This window comes from Poecilia mexicana, unplaced genomic scaffold, assembly GCF_051168715.1.
Source record: "Poecilia mexicana isolate PSO_F unplaced genomic scaffold, ASM5116871v1 scaffold_19, whole genome shotgun sequence".
Taxonomy (NCBI): domain Eukaryota; kingdom Metazoa; phylum Chordata; class Actinopteri; order Cyprinodontiformes; family Poeciliidae; genus Poecilia; species Poecilia mexicana.
Window position 1 is genome coordinate 14,719,005 of NW_028263388.1, and position 23,484 is coordinate 14,742,488.

General features: G+C 38.2%; 2 protein-coding genes across 3 annotated transcripts in view; both read left to right on the plus strand.

The window, feature by feature from the left end:
- The window catches only part of rpl38 (ribosomal protein L38), a gene marked incomplete at its 5' end in the record, with an annotated part of 44,656 nt that extends 34,460 nt beyond the window's left edge, over positions 1-10,196 (plus strand). Inside the window, one exon of the mRNA XM_088001050.1 lies at positions 10,143-10,196. The remainder of the gene's footprint in view (positions 1-10,142) is intronic.
- ttyh2 (tweety family member 2) overlaps positions 1-23,484 on the plus strand; it is a 56,938-nt gene that overhangs the window by 31,192 nt on the left and 2,262 nt on the right. The window contains exons 4-14 of one of the 2 annotated variants that reach the window (XM_014993216.2): positions 2,627-2,847; positions 6,755-6,850; positions 13,510-13,582; positions 16,704-16,773; positions 16,876-16,931; positions 19,882-19,974; positions 20,096-20,188; positions 20,587-20,729; positions 20,925-21,110; positions 21,207-21,285; positions 22,360-22,386. In XM_014993216.2, the coding sequence (XP_014848702.1) occupies positions 2,627-2,847; positions 6,755-6,850; positions 13,510-13,582; positions 16,704-16,773; positions 16,876-16,931; positions 19,882-19,974; positions 20,096-20,188; positions 20,587-20,729; positions 20,925-21,110; positions 21,207-21,285; positions 22,360-22,386 (1,137 nt within the window). The remainder of the gene's footprint in view (positions 1-2,626; positions 2,848-6,754; positions 6,851-13,509; positions 13,583-16,703; positions 16,774-16,875; positions 16,932-19,881; positions 19,975-20,095; positions 20,189-20,586; positions 20,730-20,924; positions 21,111-21,206; positions 21,286-22,359; positions 22,387-23,484) is intronic. The other variant, XM_014993217.2, reaches the window with a different exon arrangement.

Below are 23,484 nucleotides of genomic sequence, written 5' to 3' on the forward strand. Positions count from 1 at the left end.
CGGATTGGCTAGTTCCCTAAGGGTTTCAGATAAAAATTCTCATTCTCACACAAGCAGCAAGGATCAGATACATTCCTACATTTCTGCATCTGCAATTTTCATCTCCCCGATCTGCAGGGGGAAAAGTATCTGGGAATGATCAAATAAACTACAAAACACTACAACCTTGAATATAGCAGCTGCACTTTGGATTGTCTTGTTATTTATTCGTTCAGTGGTCAAAGGATGAAATGGAAGCAGAAAAATAAATGTTTGATACAAAAATTGATTTCCTGTTGAAGTGCATCACATCTTGGCTTAACATTAGCCTACATGGAGGGAAGAATTAGACACTGTCACAGTGGCAAAGCCATCAGTCTGTGTTTTATTTGAGCAAATTTTCTTCATCCATCCATTCATCTGGTTCATTTGGAGTTGGGTTTATATCTCCATAGGGTTACGTGGAGACTCACTGTGGCAACCCCTAAAGGGAAAAAGCCGAAAGGAAAAGAATATTTGGGTTTGGGTTGTGGGGCCACTTGGGCTCGCTCCTCTGGGGGAATGCTAAGGCATTCCCAGGCCAGCTGAGAAACATAGTCCCTCCAACATGTCCTGTGGCTTTCTCTAGGCTTCCTCTCAGTGGGGCGTGACCGAGCTTCTCACCCTCTTGAGACCCCAGATATCCTGCGGAAAAAACACGTCAACTTTTTGTATCCGTGATCTTGCTGAAAGATCACGGATATAAGAAGATCACGTAAGAAAACTCAAAGGGTGAGTTTTCTTGATATCAGAACAAGGCAGGATGCCCTCCACAAAAATGGAACCTTCTCTTGGGTCAAGCTAAGGTTGAGGAGGTGCTGCAGAATCTCACAGGCCTTCAGGACCCTGGGACTGACACCGTCTGGACCTGGAGCCTTGTTCAAGGTTCAGTCTCCCCTGTTGCCTCTTCACCTCACTTATAGATCCAGAAAAGTTGGAAGGGGAGGCGAAGGGAGCAACAACATTTCCTGGTTGCATTGAAGATCAATTTGTCAAAGCAGATAAGTCTGAGGTGGAAGATGAAACATCTGATGTTTGACAGGAAAGCTGAGGGTCAGAGGAGGGTGGGACGTCTGTTTCGTTGGGGGCAGCGGGAGAGGAGGGCGATTAGCTTGTTCCTGAACTAAACTGTGAAAGACTGTGTTCAGTTCATGAGCTCTGTCCAGAATCCCACGTATCTGATCCTCCTTTCACTTGAAGGCTGTGATCTTCTTCACCCCTGACCAAACATCTCTGACATTGTTCTTTTGGTCTCTTAAAATGACATTCACCAATAAGTATTTGTGAAGCCAGCCAGCTCGTTTCCTTCCTCTTTATTTTAAGCTTCAGTTTTTCTTTTTGTTTTTGTTTTTATAAAGCGTGGTTTATGTCGAAGACAAACCCAGTTAATTACTTCCGACCAACCTGTCCTCGTTTCAGCTCCAGCAAACAATGTACCCGACAAACACAAAAACAATATATGTTGGCACCTCGAGCTGAATGGGGGCATGCATTACCCTTTTTAATTATCAAATAGCAGGATGTCTCAGTGACTGCTATTTCTCTACAAGCAGCTTCTCCCCCTGAGCAAAAACGTATAGCAATTAAATACCAAATTGATGGGTAGCGTTCGCAGAGAATATGTTTACACCCATATGTGGGATAATGATGTCCTTGGCAACGGATTACAATAGTGTAATTCATCACATTAAATGCCTGAGCTTTTGTTGTCAGATGATGTAGAAGATCATACTTTCACCTCATCGAATTAATCAGATGCTGTACGATTATGGGCTTAAATAAATAAACAAAACAAATGGCTTTGTAACAATAATTTATTTTTTTTAAATGTTTGTTTGATTGCAAAAACATCAAAACCACTATTTCACCTCTAAACTCTCTAAAAGGTGTTTATTTAAATTTGACGCCTACGCTTGGTGTTGCATCTCTCCCACACTGTGCCTTCCCTTCGGTCTCGTCCACACTTTTAACACAGAACCATCTCATTTTTAAGATCACTCGGCCTTTATCCTTTTTCAATATTTCCCAGGCTGAAGGAAGTAGTCAATAATAAATGACAGCTTGCGCCCCCAGCATCTCTTATAAACTTCAAGAAATGTTTCCCACAGCTTAAAAATACATTAGATGTGGTAAAATTATGTTTCCATTTGATGTTCTCTGAGATGCTGTAAAATTTTGCAGAAGCGTACATATGCCAAAGAGCACATTAATAGCTATTTATTTTGATGTTAATTTTTATTGCGGCGATTTAAATTAAAAATACGCTCTGAGGCATCACAGTGGCCTGGAAAAAAAAAAAAAAAAAAAAAGCCCTGCTCAAACACATAGTTTTATCCTGAAGGGTCTTCCATGTGTAACTAGGAAATGACCCCACAGGAGCAGCTATTCATCGGGTGGCTGAGTGCACTGCTACAAGCAACAGAAAAATCTATATTTAGACATTTGTCCTCTCTGCAAGGGAACAATGAACAGCAGATCAGTTCAGTAAGAGCAAGAAATAAAACTATTAGAGCTTTGAGTTTTTATGGTTTAGGATTCAATCTTCCTAAATAATCTATTTTGTTCAGCAGTTTTTATTTATTTATTTTTTTGCTCCTTTTCTCTCTAGGTGACAGGCACAATGGGCAACATGAGGACTGGCCTCCACCAGCACCTAGCAAGGCTGGATGAGATCTTTGCCACAAGGGGTGACTACGTGCAGACCCTTCAGTTCATGCAGCAGATGGCGGACAACGTGATCAAACAGCTGCTGGGGCTGCCCGACTGGGACGAGGCCAAAGTGGACCTGGCGACCGTCGCCGATCAGACTGCAAATATAGAGTACTACAGGTGAAGACGAAGCCAAACATACATGTCTGACTCATTGGGTGGTGGAGGGTGTTACAGTGGCTTGCAATTGTTTTCATACCCCGCGACATTTTCTGCATTTGGGTATTTTCTTGGAACCTTATGCAATTTACTAAAACTAAGCAGTGGAATAATTGTAAACTGGAGGGAGAGTGCTTCGTGATTTTCAACACTTGCTTTTCAGTTCTTCTTTGCTTTGTGTTGCTTTATCACATAAAATCCTGATGAGATACATTAACATTTGCTGGTTCTAAGATAAAATGTGAAAACCCTGTTTATGTTTATCATGGCAAGGCGCTATATATATGATAAAATGTCACCTTTTCACACCTGAGAGAAAGTGCATCTTCCTTCAGATTTAAAATTCTGACTCTATCCATGAATATTGCACAAAGTTGTTGTATAGGCAAATTTATGCAGAGGGCAAAAGTTGAGCATGCATTTTGAAAATGCAGGCCCATTACAGAACGGTTTCAGGATGCAGCTATTTGTGTCCAGGGAGTGAGCTGCATCTTCATACTCTGATGTACATGCTAGGTGAGCTGTGAGGAATTTATGTGAGGAGACTTCCAAGCATGAGTCAAACTCCCCGCAGACCAGGAATGGAGCATTACGTGTTTATGAACATTAAATCTAGATATAGTCCTTTGGTTCTTAGAGAAGCAAATATGCTCCACCATATGATATCAAGGTTATTTTTATAGATGCAGTCCCTGAGCAATTCAACCACACAAATGATATACCTAATTTATGGGTTGGGAGTGAAATCCAGCATGCCACGACCCGGATATATCACTTTGCATTGCATAATACATGATTTTACATGGCTGCATCACCCACTTATTTAAAAAGTGGCTCTAACATGGAAACTAACTTACCAAGTGCAATGTGTGGAACTCTTTTAATTATTTGAGATTATTGGCCATTCTGACATCAGTCAAAAATATTAACTAAAAACTAAGAAAAACACTCTTTGTTGAGATCTTTTTTTCAGGATTTCCGAACACCTTTCAACATTTTTTTTATTTTTATTTATTTATTTTTATTTTAGGGTTTTTTGCAATTTTTCACTGAATATCAGCGCATTTCTTGAAGCTGTCAAAAATATTGTTTATCTGTGTAAGTGCACTTAACTCCTATGAGTCATTCAGCCTTAAAAAAAAGGCTCAATAAATTCCAAAAATGAACCAATAGTAACATAAATGTCAATTTGTTTTCTTTTTGTTTTTTCAGTTTTCAGAATATTTGAACCCCATCATAGAAAGTGACTATCTTACAATAGTTCATTATTACTCAGACCCTTGCACATATCTTGTATTGCTTTTTGTCACACTTACACATTTTAGACCATCTAATATCAAATTACAAAAGTTTGAGTAAATTTAAAAAGCAGTTTTAAAATGATTTTTTTTTTCAGGTTAAAAAAAAAGGCATCCTAACTAATTGCATCCAGGCTTGAATACTGCCAGAACTTAAGAATCACATATAGGTGGTGGTGCAGGGGATGAGCACAACCCACATGAGGAGGCCTTAGTCCTCGACACGGCTGTCATCACGTTTTATGATGTTACAATCATAAACTTTTATGTATTTTATTGGGACTTTATATGTTGGACCAATGTAAAGCTGGTCACATTCATAAGGCTACCTATCAATATGTCTTTCTCACTGTTTTTTTCAATGTCACATGCTGTTTTTATTTTAATTATGTGAAGCACTTTGAAATGCCTTGCTGCTGGAATGTGCTATACAAATAAAATTTGATTGATTGATTGATAAAGTGAAAGGGGGTTGATGCAAATAAAGATCTTAAAGTATGGTTTTCATTTATGTTAAGCCCTCCTGAATCAATACTTTGTGCAACCTGCGGGAGTTTGTCTTTCCTTGCGCTACACATTTAAAGAATGGTCTCAAACTCCAGTCCTCAAGGGCCGGTGTCTTGCAACTTTTAGATTTCACTCTGCTTCAGCAAACCTGGCTCCAGTATTAGCTCATTAGCAGAACTCTGTAGAACCTGAGTGGATGCTCTTGAGGCAGTTTAGCCATTTAATTCAAGTGTCCAGGACCAGACAAACATCTAAAAGTTCCAGGATTGAGGATTGCAGTTTGAGACCACTGCCTTAAGGCATTTGGCTGGACTGGATTCTACGTATTTAGGGCTACCTATCAATAAAAACCCTTGAAAATGCATAAACATTTTGGTTGTAACAGGACAAAACTTTTTTGTTTGCAACCTTTTGTAATAAAGCTTTCACATTTTCCTCCCTCTAACCAAAAGTTCCTTAGAAAACACTTTTTTGTGATGCTTACATGAACTCTCTCCACCCCCTCGTGTATCTGCGCTTTCCCCAGTCTGACTAATTGGATTAAGGATGACAGAGGCAAACACGGTGGCACCGCAGTGCCTCCCATGTCGATGCATCAGCTTCTCATGCTTCACGCTGTCAGTGAAGGAAAAGATTAGACAAGGGCAAAGCAGTGGAAAGGTGGAGGTGAGGGAGAAATGAAAGGCTGAGAAAGAAAGGGGAGGCTGGGAAAACATGGAGATGAGGCAAAAGATTAAACAGAGAGGGGGAGGAATAAACAAAAAAAAGACGTACATGAGGAAATCTGAGGTTTTGTTGAGTAATGAGAATGCGGGGTGGTGGGAAGTAAGTCAAAAATGGAAGAGAATATCAACACAGTGCTGAAGAAGGATCAGTGGTGCAAAATAAACCCTGGTGGGAATAAATAGACAACAGCTGCTGACAGGTAGGAGAGATTGATAGATCTTAGTGTAGGAGTGAAAAGTGTTTTTTTTTTTCATCAGAACATTCAGCCATATGGATTCAAAGGGATTCATAATTAACCAGCTGGACAGATTCTGTTGTGTTCATCTGCAACTTGATTACTATTCACAGAACAGATGGTTTTTACTAGAACAAAGCTGGTTCACAGACCCCCTCTATGTTATACGTGTCAATTAATGTGAATGTTCACATTCACATCACATGCCCTCTTTGTTTTATCTTCCACATCTTATTATCTAACAGACTCAATAGAAAATGTCAGGGTTTTTTTCCCCCAGTTTAGACTTTCTTTTGTATCTTTGTAATTATTCTGGGAGATTGTGTTTGAAAGTTTAATCAGACTTGGGTAACTGCGTGGTTTGAAAACATTTTGGTTTCTACATCTGCTCAAGAAGAATTGACATCCATTTGCTCAAATAACTGTTTCTGCTGCTCTTTTTATGGCAACCTGAAATGACTGAAAGTTAAACTTGAGGTGGTTGTTGTATTTTATCCCATTTATTTGTAGTTCCACCTATTCACCTTACTGACTTTATTATTATTCCACATATTTATTAAAACCGGCTATTTATCTCTCCTTATGTTTCACAAGGTTATTGTTTTGTTATTCACAATCCTGATTCTAACAACTTTGAATACCTATGCTAACTTTTTTTAATGCTGTCATTGTTAAATAGTTATGCATACTATAGATGTCCTTTGTGAACATAGATTCCCTTAATATGTCCCTATTGATTGATTGATAATAGACAATCAATCAATCAAACTTTATTCGTAGAGCAGTTTTAACGCAGTCAGGTTTAACACAATGTGGTCTACAGAGGGCAAAATCAAGTATATCTGCAAAGCACCGATAAGCGCCAACGGCTTGCATTTCAAGGAGAGGCTACTGTTCATTGTTTTAGCATTTTAACTCTCTATTTCTTGTAAATGTGCTTTTATTTTGAGCCACACACACCACAATAGTTTTTTTTTGGGATGGCGAAACGATAACCTTTAAAGACCTGGAGTGTCTCTGTAAGAAATTCCCATTGTATATTCCTACTGACATCCATTCACTGGCAGCAGTTTAATTTTTGTTCTTCCGCTTGTGTCTCAAGATGGCTAACCTACCTGTTGCTCCTCATCCTGGACCTGGTCATCTGCCTGCTAGCCTGTCTGGGCCTGGCCAAGCAGTCCCGCTGGCTACTCACCACGTAAGTCTACATGCACTGTGAAACTGCTACTTTTACATGGTTCGTCTTTTTGCTTTGGTCATGCGTATTGTTCTCTGTTTTAATAAAGCACAATCAGTAGGACAGTATGAAAAGTTCACCATATAAGCTACATAGCAAAATGTGAGACTAGCTAACTAGTTAAACAGAAATAAATAAAAAATAAAAGGGAAAATTGTTCTCAGCTGTAATTGATATGCAAATTTAACTTGCTGGAATCTTAGAATGTCAGTACGCAAAGTTAACTTCTTTGAAAACAATTTATTACAGATATTAGATTCTACAGTTATATTTAGCTACATTAAATAATAACGTACATTTCATAATCGGTAAAAAGTCAACCTGATTGAGAACTACTGTTGTTTTATGTTGAGGGAGTCGATGGTCAACATACCGAAACAGTTGTTGTCTTTATGGGGCATTTCCTTTTTCACAAATGATGATTTGAAAAGAGTTTTTCCTATAAAAACTGAAATAAGACCTGAGGGCTGCTGGGCTGCAGAGCTGTTAGCACTGTGGCCTCGCAGCAACAAGGGCCTGGGTTCAGATTGCAGTCAGGTCTTTCTGCATTGAGTTTGCATGTTTATAACGTAGTGTGTGGTGCAGAAAAAAAAAAAAATCTAATGAAAATGCATTTAATGTAGCTGGATCTCGGAAAGGATATCCATTCAGTGCATCTCTAGATGGAAAGAAAGAAGGAAAGGCAGAAAGAAACTTATCTTTTGTAGTAGTTAAACACAATCCTATTGTGATAAAGTTGCTTAATTACATATAATATGCAGCAGAGGAAGAAGAGATAAAAAGAGGTTTGCAGTGATTCATTTTAAACTGGGGCAGATCACAGGAGCGGGTGTGGGGTTTCCATATCTTCCCATGGGAAATATTCTGTGTACAAGGCAGCTAAGCCCTGGATCATATCCATGTACAAACACGGCTCAGCTTGCCCCGTCTTATTTGACCGTTTGCCTTTCAGTGCTGCCAGCAGGAGGCTGTACTATCACAGAGTGCTGCCGTCTCAGTGGCTTTTGCTCTACAAATTGAGCCGGAGAGCTGTGAGGAGATGGGGAGCTGGGCCATTAGATGCTATCTACAATACAACTTCCTGAGAATTGTTATTCCCCTTAAACACTTGAGCTGCTTTAGACGTGAATTAGAAAATGTCCAACACGAGCAAACATGGCAGATGTTTGGAGTGTCATATGGTAGACGATTAATTATTTAGCTTGGTCTTTTAAAATGTTTTTCGCATGAATATTTAATGGATTTGATCATGTAGAAGTGACAGGAAAACAAATAGATTTCTGACACACATTGCTTCTCTGTGCATGTTAAGGCTGACCCTGACTGGAATTATACGCTAGATATCAAGTTTAATTTTCATTCTTGGCGTCTATTGTTCATTCTGTTGTCAAGGAGGCGTTTTCAAGAAGACAGTAAATCCATTGTGGTCTAAAGTGATTTGGCTGACTGTTCCTCTGTCTTTTTTTTAGTCAAAGTGGGCTGAAGTAAACTTGCCCTGCTAACCACAAAGACCCCTATCCCCTCCTCCCACTTTACCCTTTAACCCCAACACAAACACGAGGCGAGTTAGTGTCAAGAGTGCCTGCCGTCCCGGCGGAGGCTCTCCTCCAGGGGAGTGGAAGTGGTTGGAGGCAAATTACACTCTAGAGGTCTACCAGCTCCTTGTGGTGCTTTGAACCGCCTGACTGGGTGTTGCTGGGACATAGAGAATAACAGCTTTGACAAGACTTTAAACTCACATGTGAAACAGGGAGGGACAACCATAAACTTTGCTGTAAACTTTATCTTTTTTTTTTTTAAGGTTCTGTTCTAGGAGGCGTGTAGTGATGATTAAGCGGCAACATAAAACTGACATGTCAACATGTGAGCGCATAAGAAACCTGTTGGTAAAATTATATCTTACCCATTTTATAACCGGAACTTTATGGATCGAAAGTGCATCCCTGAACAGAAGAAAATCGTGAGACCGGTTATGATCAACGACATGCAGGAAGGCTCTTCGGGAAGAGTAATAAACAGCTTTACAGGGGAAGCGAGCGCTGTGTCAGTAAACTTGAGTGTCCATTCCGTGAGCCATCTTGCACTTTATAAGTTTGATTAAAAGCAACAAGAACTAAAGCAAAGCAGACAGACCATTTTAAGTCCATCTCTCTGTTCCTGTGACTCACCCTTTTAGTCCTGAATGTCTATTAAAACCTCTTTGTTTAGTATAAACTATAGTACTTGTAAAGCCAAACACAAATTGCGCTTATCAAGATGCTTCTAAAGAAAGGATCTGCTGAATATGTGCTGAAAACACTTATTTTTCATTGCACTGTAAGTGCAGATCCAAAGTTTAGGATTTTTTTTATTTTTTTCGAATTTAGTCCTAAGTTGAACTTCTCCACAGCTTTAAAGGGTTAAACTGATGGAGAAAATGTCCAGAGTTACTTTTTCATTAAGTTACTAGCCATCCAGCTGAAGTTTTGGTTGAAAGGTTTGAGCTTCTATGCTACTAAGCCAACATTTGCCAGGAAACCTTAATACTGTGTTGTAAATTGCAATTTTTATTTATTTATTTATTTATTTATTTATTTATTTATTTATTTAGGTGTGGTTACTTAGGGTTGTGTATGCATTTGTGAAAGAAAATGCTCTGTACTTTGTAGTCTTTATGATTGCCATTTTGGAAAGGAGAACATGTTCAAACCACAACTGTTAAGAAAAAAAACTGTTCTTTTAGCTACATGAAAGCTACGATATTCTTCATTTTGCCAAAACTTTAAATATTCAAACATTTGGAATTGGTGATGTTAAAAAAAAAATGCAACTTTTGAAACATAAATGTACTTTTATTTTAGAAACAACATGCATAGGCTATTCCAGAGGAAAAAATAAAAAATGAAAAAAAAAATAAAGAAAAAATTATATATATATATATATATAACATATTTTTATTTTTTATTTTATTTTTTCCCCCACTGGAATGGCCTATGCATGTTGTCTCTAAAATAAAGGTCCATTTATGTTTCAAAAGTTTCATATTTTTTATTTTTGCCTCTCATGCATGTGCTTGCATTTTTCATCCTTTCCAGTTGTCACTTCAACCAGTGCATGTCCGTGATGCTTCACAGAGATGTGATTTTGAACTTCTGTGCCTATTGTATACAATAATAATGACCTTTTCTAACTTGTGTGTCTAAGTGCAGAACGGAGGAACGGCAGTTCTTTAATATTCAACGAGTCACCCAAAGGTTTAGCTGTGTTCTAACAGCAAAAAAAAAAAAAAAAAAAAAAAAAAAAAAAAAAAATTAGGTCACAGGTTTTGAGATGGTGCTCAGAAGGACAAAGAACGAGAAAGATGCCATGCATCTTTGGAATATTGGTTAATCAAAGTACACCAAGACATCAACCTTTAAGCACATTTAAAGATTTTAAGTTTTTCTCACCCAAAAGCAGATTTTAGATGCTTAAAATACCTATTGGTTTATGTAATATTAAAAGCATAAGATGCCAATCCCATTCCATCTTCACAGGGATTGCAGCTTAAGAAACTGTGACATTCCTCTCCCAAGCGACACTGTAGCTCATTCAGGGAGACCCCAAGATATTCCCAGGTCAGAAGGAAAATATGTCCTTCCAGCAACTTTTGGGTCTGCCCCAGGGTTTCCTCTCAGTGGAATGTGCCTGGAAAACATCCATAGGAAAGTCCCCTAGAGGCTTTCTGCTCAGATGCCCGAACCAAAATTTCATGTTGAGCTTTAGTGCAGGTTCCCTTACAGATGACTGAGCTTCTCTTTCTTTTCCTCAGGAAAATCAGTAGAAGCTCATTTCAAAACTTCAATTCAGTTCAGTTTAATGATACTTTTTTTTTTTTATCTCAACGGGAAATTAAGTGTTGCTGTAAGTCGTATCGATCAAGTATCTTCAGAGTCATGGATGGTGATGCTGTGGTAGAACAAGAGGCTCAACATCTGGAATGGGTTTCCTTTCTAGCATCTAGAGTCTAGCGTGAGCTTTGCCGGGGAGGTTGAGGAGTCTAAAAGTACTTTCTTACCAAACAGAATTAACTCGTAAAAACATGATTACCACCAGCGTAAACAGACTTTTCAGACCTCTACAACCCAATTAATGCTTCTCAGCAGTTTTTTTTTTTATATACCAAAAATTAAAAGCATCTCTAGAGTTCTTAAATATAAGTTTATGTAGAACAAGACAAAAGGAGAAGTAGAATGAGACATTTTATTTAGGGGTATCAACTATTTATTTCACGACTCGCTGAATAGCAATTTCTGTCATCAGTATGAGGAGGGGGTTACAAGCAACACTGTGATTATAAATATCTAAAAGTGCCTTTTTTGGATATCTATTGAGAAGTTTTTATGAAGAAAAATATGTGGACTGCTTTGGGGCTCTGTTTGACTTGGAATAATTAAATAAAAAATAAGAAGCTACCTCAGGTATAAGTTTGTAGTGATCTCTAATTTAATTCCAATACTAATTCCTTGTTATTAGAGTAGTAAAATAATAATGAAAAAAAATGTAATTGGAGATCAGAGCGTGGTCTAATTACATGTGATAATGGCCTTCCATAGTCCTGTGTTTCTGCTTTGAAGGTTACTTTGTTCTTAATTCACCCCGTTAATATCAGACCGAAATAACTATTTATTCATTAATGATAAAGGTTTATTCATTTTCCGGTACAAACAGTTGTAAAGTGTTTATTTTTCTTTTTAGGAGAGAGGAAAACCTATTTTCTAATGTGATTTAATTCATAGTGACTGGTGTGCATCCGCCATTGCCTTGCTCCGTGGGCCTCTGTGACTATTTCACTGAATCCGCTTTGCTTGAAGTTTATACCCCATTTAATGCTTTTCTGTTGAAGTCAGAGAAGCTGTTTGACTACCAGTTACATAGCATCGCTCCCTCGCTCGGCCAGAACTCGACCTGCTGGCACTGGAAGGGCAATCGGAGGACATTTTCCCTCTCGTCCACCCAGTCATTCAGTATAACACTTGTTCAAAGCCGGTCGCATGCTTCTGTAAAGTCAAACGTTTGTGGTTATATTAGTGAATCCTGGTCATTTGTGCCTAGAACTTTTGAAAACAAAGCTGCAGTAATTTTTGTGCACTGCTGATCTTTTAGTTGATGCAACAAAATAACCATTTTATGTAAATTTAGGATGTCTTGGTAGCGGCACCACACAGATTTATCGGCACCCCGTGAAATAATTTGCAAAAAGCATTAAAACAAATCAATAATTTAAATATCTTTTTGTGAAATGCTAGATAAAGTGCTGTGATTTTTAAATGTATTTATTTATTTATTTATTTATTTATTTATTTATTTATTCATTCATTTATATTTTAATCTCCAGCTCTGTGGAACATACATAGTTGTGAATTTCAGTCAGCTGACTTTTCCTCACTTACAAGAAAGAATAAATTCAGTTGTTTGGAAATATCATCAGGGTTTCAGTTCACTGAAATGAAACAAAATTTGAGCATCCGCACAGGTGACGAAAGTCCCATCCACTTGCAGGGCCATAATCAGACGCAGGTCAACAGAACGGAGAAGGACTACTGACAGCTTAGTGATGCTGCAGTTACAACTTCAGAGACATTGATGTGGACTCCGATGTGTTTTCCAATGTGCAGGATAATTTTCTCACTTCTTTTCTTTTCTTCATGGCCCAAACTATTACTATCGAATGGAGAATGGCGATAATAAACTTAAAGTTAGTCACTATTACCTGTTAAATGAGTTGTTAGATGTCTTCTGACATAATAAATCAGAATACTGTACAGCATACAGTAGACGACCAATCATTGGAGTTGACTTGACATCAAAACTTCCCAGACCTCAGTTCAATTAAGCATAGAAAAAAAACAAGTATAATCCATGTAGAGCGCATACAGAACAAAAAGGTTGTGTAACCAACATCTTGGTTCTACATACCACATCACACCCTCATTGATCTAGTAGAGTCAATGCATTTGCTGCTTTAACAGCAATACTTTCTATACTCATTCAGTAGAATAGCTGTACTAATCTAGTTTGTCTATTTTTTGTAATATTCAACTGGATCTGTCTGCATCATGACAGTGTTATCTCCTAAATTTGAGGAAGCATGACTTGGTAAAGAATTTGTTTGAGATTTAACCCTCACCAAAATGAATGATTTGCTGCTGCTTTGCTAGAAAAAAAGACCAAGATTGCATTTCATTAACATGTTTGTTTCATCAAATCACCTCCACTACGCAGGAGTCTAGCAGCCTAACAAAGTTAGAGTGGTGGTTTTCAACAAAACTATTCACTAGAGACTAACACGGAACTGGACCTACAATGGTTACTATGAATTTAAAAGTTACCGTGACCTAATGAGTTACCATATTATTGATAAGATGTTGAAAAATCTCAGTTCACCCCTCGTTATTGTTAAAAATGCTAGTTTAAATCACAGCTGTAGATTCCTCTGTGGTGTAAACTAAGACGGGATGGTCAGAATTGAGCATACTGCATATGGAAATACACGTTAAAAGAGCCACTCGGTTGTTGGCTCATCCGCCTTTGATTTAACATAAACATCGGTTCATCTGTGGCGTTCCGCCGCGTCATGCTGCTGCTCTGTGACCCTGCAGGATGATGGTGTTTGGCGTGCTGACACTGATCCTGAGCTGGACTTCTCTGGGCGCTGACCTTGCTGCTGCTGTGGTAAGATGATTCACTTCCTTCCTCTCTGACTCACAAGCTGTACAATGAACTGGTCATTACTTCTGACACCAAGGACAAGCATAATGAATGGAGTTATTTATTTGCATCTGCCCTTTAGTGTTTAGGTGTGTAAATTTAACAATTTGGATTCTTTTAATTTATGTATTCATCTTTTACCCATGTGTTTTTTTTATGCTGATTAATTTATTCATGTACTATGTTTTACAATTTCAATTCAATATTTCCTTGCTTGTTTCTTGCTTGATTCTGTATTTTGCTTTTAAGTTTTTACCACTTATTTATTTCCACATACAAATCTGTTTCAATGTAAAGAAAATTGTCTAACAAAATATGACAAAAAATGTCTTTGTTTTTGTTATTTCTTAAACTGTTGACTTATGTACAATTTCTTGCTTAAACATACAGCATCTACTATTTGTAGTATTAGCATCATCCATGTATCTTATGCTTAAGCTGTTTAATTGCCAGTCTGCAACCCCAACAACCTCTATTTTTATCTTTTAAAATGCCTCTCAAAGCAACGAAGACACACACACATCCCTGCTGAAGAGTGCCTCTTCATTGATCAGTCTCCGAGTCTAGTGATCACAGTTGTCTTTTTGTGGCATCAATTTGTTTTAAGGCCTTTCATAAAACTCCACTTTGCTAAATATAGAGCGATAAAAGAACAAAGGCCCTAACAGACAGTCTATCAGCATCATCACACTAGTATGAACAAGCTGATTTAAAAGCCGTATTATGTAAAATTGACATTTTTGATGTTTACATCATGTTACATTGTTATTGCTTTATCAAAAACATACATGGAGTGTTGCTTCTTTTCATGTATGTTTGTGAAATCCTTCAATCTCCCATGGCAACCAGTCATCTGTGAAAAACGTCTGGGTGGACCTTGAGCTGCCTTTGAGGCGTGGCTCCTCCTGTAGCTGCAGTTTCCAAGCATCCGAGCGACTCCCACTCAGCTCCTTCAGACTAGCCAGCAGCAATTAGAAAACATTTAAGCAGCTGAGCCTTTTAAACAAAACAACGCAGAACTTTGGCATGGCTATTTTTAAAAAATGACGGTGCTTTAATCTGCTGATGTCAAATCCACCGAAACGATTACATGTTCACACACAGCTATGGGTTATGAATGCTTTTGTAAAATTATCAGGCTCTGCTCTACCACCCAACTAAATGTTAATGCTGACTCAACTCCTTTGTCACTAAAAGCTCATTCTTTGGTAACAGTCGGCTCTTTCAGAAGGATAGTTTTCCACTCAGCCAGAATCGTTCAGGAATGATTAGAGGTGCTGACTGAGTCCAATTGAGAATGTGTGACAAGGCCTTAAAAGTGAGGGTCACAGGTGCACTCCTTCCAATCTCACAGAGCTTGAGGTAATTTAGATTCTAGAAGAATGGGCAGTAGTTTAACTCTCCAGATGTGCAAAGCTGGGAGAGACATACCCAGAAAAACTTGCAGCTGTAGTCGCTGTGAAAGTTAGTGCTATTAATATATATTGACTCAGGGGGTTGAATTCAAATGCATGACCAAACTTTTAGTTTCATAAGACCTAGAGAACAACCTAGAGTTGAACAAAGAAGGCCAGACTGCAAATGTAACATTAAAACACAGCAAAGCAAATGAAACGGAGCACAAAAATACAGAGGAAAAAATGGAGGTATTACCATGAGAATGATGCTTTAAAAAATAAGGATGGTAAATAATGACTAAAACTGAATGATGTATTCAGCGGTAAGAAGCACAAGATTGTTACGGTCAGTGTAATGAGTTGGCACTTAGTATTGATAGTAGAAAGATCAGATTTTTCATTTCTGATCAATCAGCTATTCATCAGGACTGATCGATCTAAAAACCTGAAAATGATGGTCATCAGACAACTTGTCTTTGCATCTGTGTTTTATACAAAGTGAAATTTCTTAATTTCTTATATGCCTATCTCCTGCTGACTGACCATACCATAGGCAAAAATAATGCTTCAAATACCTCAAACTGTGCATTTCAGATTGTCTTACACTTATAAAACGAACAGTGAAACCTGCTTCTGTTGAGGAAATCATTCTTCTTTCCCACCTTTAAAACAATAGCATGCACATCTGAGGCGCATCTAACCAAAAGCAAGCCGAATTTTTACACTCTCCCATCTATCATGCATTTATTTGAGTCTTCTGTCACTCAAATAAGAATGACTTTTGTTGCTTCGCTTTGATTATCCCACACCACCTCCTCTACATTGAGGAGAAGTAAAATCCTGCTGTGTTCATTGTGGAGACTCTGCCTTCGTTTGCATTTCTGAGGATCTTTGCGGGTGGTCGCATGCTGTTTGACACACATTTCCGTATCACCTACTGACAGATGCATGCATAACTGGTTTGGGGATATTCAGATCGTAGGCCTTGTGTAGTCTACAGTTGGATTATTGCTTGAAAGGATTATAAATGTATGCACAAGGAATAAACCCCTTTAGAGAATGTCTTATTATAGGCTGTGTGCAGACAGAACTTTGCATTCTCAGAGTTTCCCGTTTGTCTTCTTGGGAATTCTCACACTCTTGCCCCGCTGTTGGAAAGCTCCTTGGTATCCCTTGGTTCCAGCAAATGGGCTGCGTTTTTTTTTTTTTTCTTTCAGAGATTCAGCTTGCTTTATCTCATCTGAGTGTTTGGGGCTCATTAGTATAACCCCCAGAGAAGGTTAAGCTATTCGCAGCATGTTTGTCCTGAGCCCTTGGGACATTTAGCATTCAGATAGCAGAGTTGAGATGAGACTGCCGCTCATCACTTTTATTATTTTTGCCAGTGCAGGTTTCTTGTTTCGCACTCTGCGTAGTAATAGTTGTCGTGACTGACAGAACTAAAAAATGGTGCTGTCAAGATGTTGCAGTGTGAACTGTAGCATGATTATTTTCTTGTTGGTGTCAGGTAGATTGCCTAGTATTCAACAACATTGCTTTATTCTTGTGGTGGTTTTTCAAAAAAAAAAAAAATCACTATGTGTTAGCAAATCAACACAAAAAATAATTACTTGCTTTAAATTTGTGGTTTTGTTTGCTGTTCACATCTGTCAAACATGTCTTTGTTTGTTTTCGTCCTCCTTTTGTAGGGCACAAGCGATTTCTGTGTGTCACCCGACAAGTACGTCATGGGTCAGACAAAGGGGATCATCACTGCAGGTCAGGCTCCATATAAATAAATTAATAATAATAATATAGTGAAAATTTTAATTATAATTGAGTTGTGTTTACCAGGATAACAAATGTTAATGTTTTCTACAGATATCGTCCATTACTATATTTACTGCAACCAGACTCTTTCCAACCCTTTCCAGCAGGTAGGAAATATGCCTTGTGGAGTCTGTGGGAAAAAAAGGTGTTTTGGGGGTTTTTTTCTAGAGAAAATTTGTTGGGACACCTCCTCCTAGGAACAATGGCAGCTAAATGTTTTCCACCTCAGACTGGAGATTCATTGGTTGAACGTTTATAGCCAATTTCCTGAGTCTGATTACACCCAGACTTGTATAATTAAGTAATAACTTAAACAGAACCTGCCAGAGAAAATAAACCAGGCTAAAAGATCTGAAAAAGTAGAAAAAGAACTGAAAAGCAGATGAGAAACAAAGTCCCTGATATCTGTCAATCTATAAACAATTACAAACCCTAAGACTTTTGAGTACCATTAACCATAAATCAGAAAACATAGAACAGAGATGGACTCCGAAAGGCTGACCTGCAAAAGTACACCAAGAGCATGGAGATAAATTATCCCTCAGAGACATTTAAAGTTAGTGTGACATAGGCTGTTGTGTGGTTGAGGGGACGGTTCCTCTGTCACATAACTCAAGATTGGTTTGAATAAATTAATTAATTCATCATTTACAAGCAGTTTTCTGTAATTAGAAAAACATATAAATGTGGAAATAAAGCTACAAGAAACCCGTAGAGAGGCACTTTTTCATGGCAGTAGACAAAAATGTCCATTAAAAGCAATTCATTACACCACAAGCACTTGCTACACGCAAACAACAATGACAGTTCTATTAAAGTAAAATGTACATACTCATTCAGTTTTGTTCTTTTAGTTCGCCGCTCTCTTCGGACTTCGTTTCCCTGCCCCTCAAGCCTCATCTTTGTCAGCCTCTTTTTTTTCCCCCCGTTCCGTCCTGTCTGCCTGAATCACATCCTGACCTCAGCTCACAATCGCAAGACATCCATCTCTTTCTCCTAGATTGTCCCTCTTTCTTTTTTCTCTTGTGTTTCTCTTGTGCCTAAAATGAGTATGAAATTGCTTACTTGATGAAACAATTTGACGGAGCCGAGTCATGATTCCAGGGCATATCACTTAACTTCCCAAGCCTATTTCTGCAAAATCTGGCCCAACGTAGCTCAGAGCTTATTATCTGGCTCTTGACGTGCCCCTCAGAGTAGCAGTAGAGGGCAGACGAGCGTTGCACACCTGGTAAACAAGCTCTCTTCGCTGCCACACAGATCGCAACCACGCATGGAGCTCATAAGCAAGCTGGCAGCGGATTGGCCATAACACAAACATTCCCTGATTTGTTTTGTTTTTATTCCCCTTTTTTGTAACCCCAGTCAGAATTGCTCCATGAATCTATCCGTCCTGATACGTCTTTGCTTTGGGCATCACTCCTGTGCTCATATCCTTCTTTTTTATTTTATTTTATTTTATTTTATTTTATTTTATGTTTCCTCCCTCCATCTCTAAACTTTCATCATCCTGTTTTTTTTTTCTCAGATCAGTTTCATATCACCTAAAATAAAGACAAATCCATTTCACCAAATGTAATTTTCAGCTGGGGGAAGTTGAACCACAGACCATCATGTTTTATGGATGTAAACTAAAGGCAAAAAAAAAATAAATGAATAAAAAATCAGACAAAAGCTATTACATTTATGGATATCATCTGACTGCATCCTGTTTCAATTTAACATTGTGCATCCTGCCTGGGGGTTTCCAGACTTCCTGTGTAGTTTGACTGATTGTAGAGACAATGTTTTAAAGAAAGAAAATATATCACTAATTTATGGTTATGCTTAGATATTAATAAAAAAGAAGAAGTAAGGGTGATGTATTTGAAGAAAGATGAGCACTGTAGGGTTTTGTGCTTAATGTGGAGGATTGTTCTGCCCTCTGTTGGTAAAAATATAAACCCACATTCCTGCTGTTGAGGTCGTCATATTGCCTTTCTCACAGGCATCTTACAGTAGCTCAGAGAGCAAATTATTCATTCACAAAGGTTTACCGATCTACTGTAGTAAACTGAAGCAATATAATCTGCTCCATGAATTGGTCATAACTCATGCACACTTTTATATATTTGCCATATTATAAAGAACACCCAAACATGCCCAAATTTTAAACATTTTTACACTGAACAGCCATATTTTCATACATATTTTTATGACAATTAGGCTACACAAGGTAGTGCATATGGGTGAAGTGTAGAGAAAATGTTAAATGATTTTAATAAATATTTTACAAATATAATCTGGAAACGGGTGTTTTGCATTTATATTTCTACATAAAGAAAAACTTAAAAACACATTTTCTCTTGTTTTGTAGTCAAATTGAATGAGGAACATCGGCGATTAGCAATTTCTAAGTTTGCCCCACTAATTTGTTGTTAGTCGTAAGTCCAAACTTTGACTGGACCATAATAACAATTGGAAATACTTTGACTAAAGCCATTCAATTGCATCTCTGGCCATGTGTTTTTTGGTAGGTAAAATTAACCTTAGCTTTGCTTGGTGTAATTTAAAGTTTATTTTAAAAAAAAAAGTGTTTTGTTAAAAAAAATAAATAATAATAATAATAATAATAATGCTAAATTAAAATTAATTTACATAGTTTTGGTTTCACCACTTAAAAAGACAGTTGATACTTCAAGCTAAGCATGAATGGTACATTTTTCCACACCAGCAGCTGAAAGCTAGGTTGTCTAGGTTATTGCTCCCAGCTTAATTTCGATTTGACTGCTGGGGTTTGTGTTAATGCTCTTAACCTGTTTGGATGATTCGTTTTTAATACGTTAACGCACATGAGGTCACGAAATAATGAGCTCATAAATTGCTAGTGTCTGCAATTGCTGAAGTGCAAACATATTTGACTTTGTGCAACATGTTATCAATTCTAATCAATAGTGACGGGATCATGCAGCTTATCTCTTTTCCTTTCTGCTGTGGTAATCAGACTGCCTCTCTGACTGTGCTACACCTCATTTACACGCTCTTCACTTGCAGTTAAATGTCTTTTATCCTTTGCAGCCTCTGACCATCTTCCAGCGATCCCTCACCACCATGCAGATCCAGATCCAGGGTCTTCTACAGTTTGCGGTGCCCCTGTTTCCCACCGCTGAGGTTACTGCTGTTGCTTAATCTGTTTTTTTTTTGTTTTTTGTTTTGTTTTGTTTTAATCAGAGAATTGTTCTTGTTCAAATAATTGTGTTGGCATTTTCAACAACAATGTCTCTCCACACAGAGGGATTTACTAGGTATCCAGCATTTGCTCAACTCCTCTGAGGCGAGCCTGCACCAGCTGACGGCTCTGCTGGACTGCAGGGGGCTCAACAAGGTTTGTCCACCACAGCCTAATTGGCAACACAGTATTACAAAGTAGGCCAGTTTAGAAATAAGTGACAAAACAGGATTTGTGGCAAAACATAGGATGAATGTGGATCCAGAATAGCACAGAGAAAGACAAAAGAAAGATTTCTTCTTTTTTTTCCTGATTATGTTCCTGAAACTTTTTAAAGTTCCTTTTGTTTCCGTCTGCGTTTTATTTAAAAACTATGGTTTAGGACTGTGGCTTACACCCATAAAGATAAGATTTGTCATTACTATGTTATGCAACAATATATTTTCCCAGCAAGCCCATGTACTGTGATTGCTTCTCTGTTGGGAATTCAGACATGGTCATGGGGAACTGATCGTCATTGGCTGATCTTCCTGCTCTCCATCTGACCTCTTTAGGACTACCTGGATGCAATGGTGGGGGTGTGCTACGATGGTGTGGAGGGTGTGCTATATCTCTGCCTCTTCTCTATCCTTGCTGCCTGTGCCTTTACTGTCATGCTTTGCGCCATTCCCAGGGCACTGAGACAAATCGCCAGCAGGTCAGTTTGTTCTCAGGCTCACCTCACTGCCATGAATGCCCCTTCTTTGAACGTTCAGTGCGTATTTCTGCGGCATTGAACGTTTGTTTTTGCTCAGATAAGAAGATATTTTACAGCAGTTGCAAATTCTGTTATTATTAAGCCTGATGGTTTTGTTTCTCCGTTTTTCCCTTTTTGTTTTGTTTTGATGCGTAGAGAACGAGATTATGATGACATAGACGAGGAGGACCCTTTCAATCCACGGGCCAGGAGGATAGGCTCTCGGAACCCCAACCACGCCAACATGCACAGCTTCTGCAGCTATAGCAGCAGCATGGGCAGCCAGAACAGCCTGCACCCCCCCGCACCGGCAGTCTCCAACCCCCCCATGTCTGAATACATGTGAGTGGGAGGAAATTTAGCCTTGTTTGTCTCAAGGAGTTCACTTCTTTAGTCATCTCAGTTGTTTTATTCAATCTTTCCTTGTTGTTTTTGCAGGAACCAGACAGCTCTCTTTGGTGGAAACCCGCGGTACGAGAACGTGCCTCTGATTGGACGAGGCTCCCCCCCTCCCTCGGTGTGTTGGGTCCCAGAGACCAAGTCTTTTATATAATGTTATCACTCACTGACTCAGACTTTATTTGTAAAATTGTCTTTCACGACATTAAAATGACAAAAAACATATAACTTAATAATTTCTTCACGTAACATTTAAGCCCTCCGCATTTATTTTGTCCCTGGTTAAAACGTGTAAAAAAAAAAATCTATTTAGATTAATCTAATTTTGGAGCAATAGAAGCTGTTATTTTAGCTAGTTTACTTTTTAATTGAGTTGTACAAGATAATTGAAGGTCTAAAGAAATTCTGTGATTTATTATTTATCTTAGTTTATTTATTTATTTATTTATTTATTTATTTATTTATTTTGCATCCCAACAACCTGCTAGTTTAACTGCAGTGTGTAGACCTTTTACATCCAGCGTTAATTGTATGTGGTGAGATACCGAACCTTTCCATGCCGTCAACAACTCACAGTTTTACTGACTTACAGGGAGGAGAGTGAATATAGTTAATATTTAATTTTGGACAGACCACCATTTAACCTCTCTCAGAACCTTTTTTCAAGAGAAAGTGGTGCAGTGACTTAATTCTTTAACTCTTGTCTCTGAACATTTTCCTCCTCACCGATTTATTTCACACACTGCTGGGCTAGTTCTCCCCCGTTACATCAAAGGGATAAAAATAGGAACGTTTTGAATTAAAGTTTCATTAGGCGCAGCCTCCTTAAAAACATCCTGAAGCCAGGTATACTTGGCTACAATCATAAGTGCATTTTAGATCAACTTCCTATAAAAATAAATACATCTTCACACAACAGGCATACTACGGATACACATTTTTACATTATGTTCTCAACAAGACATCAAACGGAATATGCAATGTTCTCTGCCTAATCATTTGTTTCCTAATTAACGCCAGTAACTAATACGCTTTCAGATTTCCCCACCCCATGACTATAACTGTGCAGAGCCATGCAGTCGTCTTCAGCTAACTGCTTCTTTTATATATTTTTTTCTGCGTTTGTTTGTCATATGTGTGTGTTTGTATTTTTCATTTCTGTATCCCCTCTTTCTTTTATCAACTTTTGGAGATTTACTCTCAGCCGTATAGAAATCCAGTAAGTCTTTTTCTACTTCTCCTCAGGGCTAAATCCTTCCCACTTCCTTTGTTGTACAGTGTCTTCACCTCTGTGTCACTTCATACCACTTTGTTTCCCTGTGCAGTTTTTTCCTGTTTGGCATGGCTTTCAAACCTCACTACTTGTCCTCATTCCAGATGACTTCTCCTTTCACCTAGAGCAGCGTTATGTCTCCCCCTGGTGTTAGCGGGGTGGTAGCATCCACAGTGCATGAAGTCTTGATTCAGTCACTCTGCAACTTGAACTGAGCAAGCAGGCAGATGCATCTCAATAAATTAGTATATCGGCAAAAAGGTTATTTATTTTAATGATATAATTAAAAATCTTAAACTCGTTTAGATTCATTACACAGAGAGATGTAAAATAAAATATGTACACTAATAAAAAATATTTTGTGAAACATAAAAATGAGCATACTATAAACTGTGATTCTGCATTGTACAGGAAATGTACTAAATGCAAAGTCTTTTTTGTTCTCGTTTCTCACACAGTGACACTGTTGTTAATAAACCAGGTATTGGCACTTTTAGATTGAAATACTACTGGAAAGCTGGAAACCAGCATCTCCGTAAAGCCTGTCATGCAGAGGGAAGCATGAAGCGTTGTAATATTTCCTGGTAGACGATGGCACTGATGTTGGGGTTGTTAAAGCACAGTGAACCAACAGCAGCAGATGGCAACACAAATCATCACCAGCATTAATCTGTATCTCGAGTGACTTGGATTCTGTGCCTCTTCCTTCGCTTTTCCTCCCAATTCTGCCGCATTGCATTCCAAATGAAATGCAAAATCTAACTTAATCTGAAAAGACCTTTTTTCCTCCCACTCAACTTTTCATTAATATTTTTAGTTCCACTACTTTGACAACAGCCAACTTCATCAGCAATTAAAGTTTGTGGCTTCCCCTTATTGTTCGGGGAATCAAACGACTGTCGAACAACTGTAAAGTCATCAGTCGTCACCATGGTTGTGTCAGGCATAGCATAAATCTTTATGAGTTTTAATTTTTTTAATTAATTACTGAAATTGACTAACTTTTTGAAGATAATCAGATTTATTGAGAAGCACCTGGAAAAA